The following is a 7,107-nucleotide window of genomic DNA, read 5'->3' as shown; positions in this document are numbered from 1 at the left end:
GGACCAATCAGAAGGCCCCGTTCCACGTTGGTTATGACGCCGTAACACATAAATTTCGGCCAGCCCGCGCCTTCTGATTGGTCAGAATGAATCGACAACGGTGCCGATGTCGATGCAAATTGACAACGGCACCGATGTCGATTCATTCTGACCAATCAGAAGGATCTATACACACAAGAAAGTAAAGGATATGCAGGCATTGGCCAATGAAAAGGAGCGAAACATGCCAGAGCAGAGGAAAGAAGTAACTGCAAGGGGAGAATGGCTCCTTCTGTTAACATTGGTAATGAGTTTTGTTGTTCTAAAAAGCCAAAGACTGCAATGTTTTGAATATTTTCTGTGGAAATTTTGGTTTCAAAATGCCTTCTGTTATCTCATCACAAATGTATGTACCAAAGAACAAATGTGAATTTTCAGAAATTCGACAAAGGAATTCACACGTGTAGTACAAGGGATCTATGCGTCATACAGGAGTTTGCAAGTTTGGGTAGGCTATATGATAATAACGTTAATGACCCGCCTGTTCCTCAGTGTACATGGTGTCATAACGCCTGGTCCTTTGCTATAACCACCTCATAAAACCACCTCGTTCGCTTCGCTCACTCGGTGTTTTTTTTTCGGTGGTTATAGCAAAGGGCCAGGCGTTATGACACCATATACATCTCGGGCGGGTCATTAACCATTAACTATCTCACGTTGGCAAGTCGGAATTTCCCCGTCCCAACTCCCGTCCGTTTGGCACGTGGCACTGGACCTGCCCGCGAGCTCGTATCCAGGGTCGCAAGAGAACTGGATGTCGTTCCCAGAGCAGTAGCCGTCGATAGCAGTGATCTGGCCGTTAAGGATTCCTATGGTGTGGTCACAGCAGAAACCTTCAGATAGAAAAGGAACAGAAACAAACAGGCATTGGAAACAAGACATTGTACCAGCAGGATAACAAACACTCCTTTAAAAGGGCTAGAATAAACGCCAGTCAGTTCCAAGTTTCCTGAAACACCCTTGACAACCTTGACAAGTAATTACCTATCTACCTTCTTAGTGGTATGACCGGTCGTTGGGGGAAGAAGGTAGCGATGAAGATAGAGGTAATCAGGATCCGATTGTATTGAAACAAATTAGGAAGAACCTCAGGAAACTGAAGAAAGTAGAAACATAATCATTGTATAATAGGCAAGAAGTGCTGTCATGAGTTAAATCTTGTATGCGTATTTTGTCTTTTGTCCCATGTTAAATGTTGTATCCAGGGATGTCGCATGAGTGCGGTACCACGTGCACTGACAGCGGAGTTTGTATAACTAAAAAAACATAAACGACGTTTTCGGGTTGTACGCTTGATTATCGCTACACACTAAGCCTTCCCTTTTCACCATTCTTTTTGGTATGGACATTAAAAAACAGAGCTATGTCTAACCTGTAACATAAACCTCGACCTCGCACAGTACCAAACCGGTTGTGTTCACGCCCAATGGTGGTATTGCCTGTACCGACACGTAACGGCCGTACATTGGCGGGTCGCAGTCCGCTTCTATATTCGGGACCAACGCTAACGCTGAGCCAGCGTCGTAAGTCTGTCCACATTGGTGATTCTGGGTGAAGTTCTCGTTCGGCCCAACCCGCACCATTAATGTGTCTCCTGTAAAACAAGTCATGACGCGCACGGTGACAAGTAGAAATGTTCCTGGCTGCCATCCGGACATCTTCAAAAGTAACACATTTCCATACATGTGGAAATACGTGTGGATATGGGTCCGCATATGTTTTCCCATACGGCAGCCATACTAGCTACGGGGAGTCAAACAGATGACGTCACGATCGTTGTTGATTTATGGCACCAAGGAGCACGTAGTACACATTCTTACGTCACCTATAGTGTAAAATGTATCTAAATCTGACATAGATATTTTCAGAAAAAAACAAACAAATATGTATGTGACAGAGGGAATGTAATTTCAGGTAAGCTTTAAAAAAAAACATGGAAAATGAAACCCTCACGTTTTGATAAAGACTGGGTGAGATGATTTCAGTAGGAAGATAATTTCTGTAGATTTCCTAGCCTAGAAATGCTTGTAAAGTTTACAGATATTATGATAGGTTGAGAGTCCTAACTACATAATAGATTTCTGTAACATCTAATCATACCTCCTACAGTAAGATTGCTATACCACAATTACCGTTATTAGAAATTATCATTGGCGAAGGTTCCAATGCAAACATGCTCCCTGTAATTAAACATCTTACCTGTGGCTGTGTAGGAGAACTGGAACCCCGGAGCCGTGACACTACCGTCAGATGTAAACCTCACGAACATCTGGTTAGATGTACTGGTGATGGGGTCTGGTTTTGCGTTACCTGTTAACCTACAAGTGTAGTGATGAAACGAAAGAAGAAGAACCTGTTAACCTGGGAATCAAAATGAATCATTCTTGCTTCTGTTTATGTTACCCAGACAACATTGAAACTTTGAAGCTAGTAATTAACACCAGAACTCAATCTCTGCATTATCCAGACTTCTCTACTCTGTGAGAAAACTGTCTGGCCGGCCAGGTCATACCTTTGCGGTTCTGTAGCATTATCACTGCCTCCATCGTATATAGTCAAATAGTCCCAACTGTTCTCCAGGTTGAAACTGCCGAACGTGAGAAGAACCCTGCTTCCTTCGGGCACGGTGATCGTCCACTCACAAGTCTCATCGTTGCCATAGTTCTCGGGGTAGTTGGGTGACGTCACAGTACCTCCAGGGGGAGCCGTCAGGATACCTCCACATCCAGGAGCACTGGTCGGTGCTGCTGTGTCTGAGGAGGGTACATTACATCAATCGTCTTTAATGTAGCCTGAAGGCCTGATTTGTCAAGCTTTGTCTTCTATAGCCATTATCATTATAACAGCGTTTGTCACAAGGTGTTTTTAAAATTGTTATGAAAAGTCATTTAAGTTTCAGTCCAACCCCTTCGCTTTACATTGTATATCTAAGCTTCAGTATCTCGTGGTGACATGTTTCACATGTTAATGTCATTTGGTCAATGATACACGTCTGCGGTGTTACTTGAAACTTAAAAGTTCTTCTGAGACTCCATTTAGAAAACCCTGACCATTGCATGAGAAAGTACCAAAATGGGCAAATAATTTGTGCGGTAGCCTCTTGGTTGTACTTTTACGACACTAGCGAGGTAGCGATGACTGTAGTTATAGAAGTGAAGATAGTTGGATAGCCGTAATGGTGCTAACAATATGGAAGCCATAAGTGAAGTTGTCAACATACCAATCTACCATTGCGCCCTTCTAGCTCTTGACTACAGGAATGCATGGCTGTGGTACCATGTTTTGTTGCTTCAATTCTTGATACAATGTCTATGGTGTCTATTTTCAAAATTATCCATTTATCCATAAAAGTTACTTGCTGTAGCCCAACAATGCCATCGGGAACTCGCCGTTACTTCTATGGTGTAGCCCATCCGCCAAGTACATTAGCGCACGCCAGGGATTTTTTACGGGGTTGGTTTAAGTTAGAGCGATGTCGAATGGCTGGATATCATAATAGACTGACTAAAACAGACCCATGTTTAGCAGACTCGGCCCGGTAAAGCACGCCTAAGCTAACAAGTGGAGAAAGTTCACCAGGCTAAGAACTGCCATTTTTCTGTCACAGCGATCTCCCCCTCCTCGGCTAGTGATCACGCCCCCCCCCCCCCCCTCCGCAAAAAAAACGGGTTTACCTGACATTTTAGAAGTTCATTGGTATAAATCACAAAATGCAGTTTCAGAATAAGTACACGAGTTTGATAAATAACTCCAGCCATTTATTCGTTCGGCTGTTTACAGACAGCCAGGGCTGCCCTAACCGCCTTAATTTGCAAATTGTGCGGATTGCCCAATGATGACAGAGTGGCATCATCCAGATTTTGATAGAGCACACCTCAGAGGTATAGAAACAGCAAAAAAACTTTGTATGGACCGCATTGCAAGGTTATCCAAAATAATTGGGTCTGGCAACCGGACTACAAGGGCAAAAACTTCAGGCATAGTGTTAATATTACCGTAATTCTATGTTAATAAGGTAGTTGACTTGTTTCGGAGAAGGAGGGTTGGGTCCCTTGTATCAATTATGCAAACATTTTAATCTGCAAGATGACTGTTTTTTTCTTGTATTTTTAGGAACGTATTTACCCGTGTTTCTAAAGACTGGTACTTTACCAGTGTTTATGTAGCATTTAGCAAAATGTATATCAAATATCATATACGTTACACCCAAGTGCATGTAATATGTGACACGTACCCAGCTGCTCTTGAGAACCCCCCGGAAAGCAGTATTCTTAGGGGGGAGGGGAAAATGCTCCAGGGAGGGCGAAAACGCTAGTGATGGGGGGGGGGGGGGATTTAGCTATATCCCGCGAGGCATATAGCGATATCCCGCTAAGCATATAGCGATCTCCCGCGAGGCATATAGCGATATCCCGCGAGGCATGTAGTGATGTCCTGCAAGGCATATAGCGATATCCCGCGAGGCATATAGCGATATCCCGCGAGGCATTTAGCGATACCCCGGGAGGCATTTAGTGATGTCCTGCAAGATCGGATAGCGAACGCCCGTCAGTCGAGCGAGGTTCGCTCGACTTACGCCCGAATTACGTTTGTTTGCAAATATTAAATTTCTTTAAATGGGAGGGTAATTCTGACATTGTGGCCCCTGTGGTGGTATGTAGGCTGGCTTTGTGACACACTTTTCTTTCATCTCTAGTATGCCCGTGTGCATTCCATTAATTGGTTAAAAAGATTCCGACAACAAAAGAATAAACATTTATTGATCTCTTGCCTTTTTGTAATTGTGAGGAACATTTTGTGTTATCTTGTCCGCGTGCAAAAGGTCATGGGAGGTTCATTATCATAGATTTATTTATTGGAGATTGCACGAGCCTCGCTTATATGTGACAGGGACAGTTTTTGGGCGACAAATACGCAAGACCCTCTGAAGATCTTATAATTGGCCGACCTCCCAGCGATCGCGAAGTACGTCCGAAGAACGTACATAATGTGACAGGGGTATTAAGGATATTAAGCAAGGTGAACATCAACTTACCCACATCGAAGCGGTTTATAACTCTGACCCGGCTGACCCTGTAGTAACCTGCCAGGTCCACCTGCCACCATGGCTGTTGTTCCGGGTTTGTTACAGCGCAGTCAGTAACGGAACCATCCACACCCTTTTCGGCTCCAGCTGATACTCCATTGAAGGCTCGGGTCGAACTCTGTGATGCTTTCTTTCCAAAGGCCAAGTTATCATCTGAAAGTGAAAATGACCGAATGTCATTATAAACATGTTTTTCTGGTCAGGAAAGTCTGAAGTTATTTTCGTTTGAAGCAAGAGTAACGCCGATGAAGGTTAGACATCCAGGTAATAAGTTGCACCAAAAAGGTAGTTTCTCAACCAACTGGATATCATTTTGAAGACCGTTAGATTTTTTAGACAGCCATCCGGTGTTTTTCGTCAATAACACTGGCAAAATATTGTTGAAGAGAGTTTTTTTATATCCTGGCTGTGAATTGACAGGCAAAAGAGATCTAGTTCGAGAACAAGTTTATCCTAACTATGAACTTAGTCTTAACTTGTCCTACCCTTGTTTCCTTTAGACTACTAAAATTTGTCTTCCTCCCATTTTTGCATATTAATTCATAGTTTAAACCACTGTACAAACATTACATATATATGCCCCGTGCATTATTATGGCTGTTTTACTTGTACTGAGATGCCTTGAAGACATTGCAGAGCATTTTGGAGCTTTTCAAACTTTTCCAATTTAGGGTACTTTGCTCCAAATTGTTTTCATCCAATGAACATGAAGTAATTTGTTTTTACGAGTTTGTTGATGCATTATTAAAACCGTTTTAAGAGTATTTAAAGAATCCTACCTGTCTCACAGAATGGGCCAGTCCAGCGCACATTGCAAGCACAAGTGGCGTCAACACTTCCCGTGATGCAGTCCCCGCGGCTCTGACAAACTGTGTCTACTGTAACAAATGACAGCGCGACGCCTTCCATGTGGGGAGGGGAGCTGCAGGTAGGGGTATCCCTGATCAAAGCGCGCAGACGTGCTGAAGTCATTACAGTTACACCATGTAGATTACAGTCGCACCTCCATGGGTTTCCAGCTATTAAAAGGAGCTGCAGACTGGTGAGATGTGAGAATACTCCAGTAGACAGACTCGAGATGTCATTGTTGTGCAGATAAAGCTTTACCAAACTGGTCAGGTTTGAAAATACTCCATCCGGGAGGTCAGCTATATGGTTATCATATAGCCACAGCTCCTGCAGACTGGTGAGATGTGAGAACACCCCAGAGGGCAGACTCGAGATGATATTGTTTCGCAGGTAAAGCTGTACCAAACTGGTCAGATTTGAGAATACTCCATTCGGGAGGTCAGCTATATGGTTATCAGATAGATACAGGTACTGCAGACTGGTGAGACGTGAGAACACTCCAGTGGGTAGACTCGAGATGATATTGTTGGACAGGTAAAGTTCATCCAAACTGGTAAGATGTGAGAACACTCCATCCGGGAGGTCAGCTATGTGATTATCAGATAGAGACAGACCCTGCAGACTGGTGAGATGTGAGAATACTCCAGTGGACAGACTCGAGATGTTATTGTTGTTCAGGTAAAGCCATATCAAACGGGTGAGATGTGAGAACACTCCATCCGGGAGGTCAGCTATGTGATTATCAGATAGCCACAGGTACTGCAGACTGGTGAGATGTGAGAATACTCCAGTGGACAGACTCGAGATGTTATTGTTGGACAGGTAAAGCCATAACAAACGGGTGAGATGTGAGAACACTCCATCCGGGAGGTCAGCTATATGATTACCAGATAAATCCAGCTCCTGCAGACTGGTGAGATGTGAGAACACTCCATCAGGGAGAACCCGGATGTTGTTGTATGACAGATCAAGCTCCTTCAGGCTGGTGAGGTTAAAGAACACTCCGCCAGGGAGAACGCGAATAGCGTTGCTGTACAGATCAAGCGTCTCCAGGCTGGTGAGGTTGGAGAAAACCGCATCAGACAGGTTCTGTATGTTATTGTGCTTCAGACGGAGAATAGTCGTACCCAATG

General features: G+C 43.9%; 1 protein-coding gene and 1 long non-coding RNA gene across 2 annotated transcripts; both read right to left on the bottom strand.

Annotated features, from left to right (window-relative positions):
• Window positions 1–673: 673 nt before the first annotated feature.
• On the bottom strand, window positions 674–1,701 carry LOC118421729 (beta-2-glycoprotein 1-like). The gene is made up of 2 exons (XM_035829228.1): window positions 1,412–1,701; window positions 674–872 (listed from the first exon to the last, which is right to left on the bottom strand). The coding sequence occupies exons 1-2, from the start codon at window positions 1,695–1,697 to the stop codon at window positions 676–678; spliced, it is 483 nt and encodes a 160-aa protein (XP_035685121.1). The 5' UTR covers window positions 1,698–1,701; the 3' UTR covers window positions 674–675.
• Window positions 1,702–2,253: 552 nt separating this feature from the next.
• Window positions 2,254–5,472, bottom strand: LOC118421735. The gene is made up of 3 exons (XR_004831865.1): window positions 5,075–5,472; window positions 2,552–2,792; window positions 2,254–2,357 (listed from the first exon to the last, which is right to left on the bottom strand). It is a non-coding gene; the product is annotated as an uncharacterized LOC118421735 (long non-coding RNA).
• Between the last annotated feature and the right edge of the window lie 1,635 nt (window positions 5,473–7,107).

This window comes from Branchiostoma floridae, chromosome 8, assembly GCF_000003815.2.
Source record: "Branchiostoma floridae strain S238N-H82 chromosome 8, Bfl_VNyyK, whole genome shotgun sequence".
NCBI lineage: Eukaryota > Metazoa > Chordata > Leptocardii > Amphioxiformes > Branchiostomatidae > Branchiostoma > Branchiostoma floridae.
The sequence above is the reverse complement of the archived record's forward strand: the minus strand, read 5'-3'. Positions and strand labels throughout refer to the sequence as shown.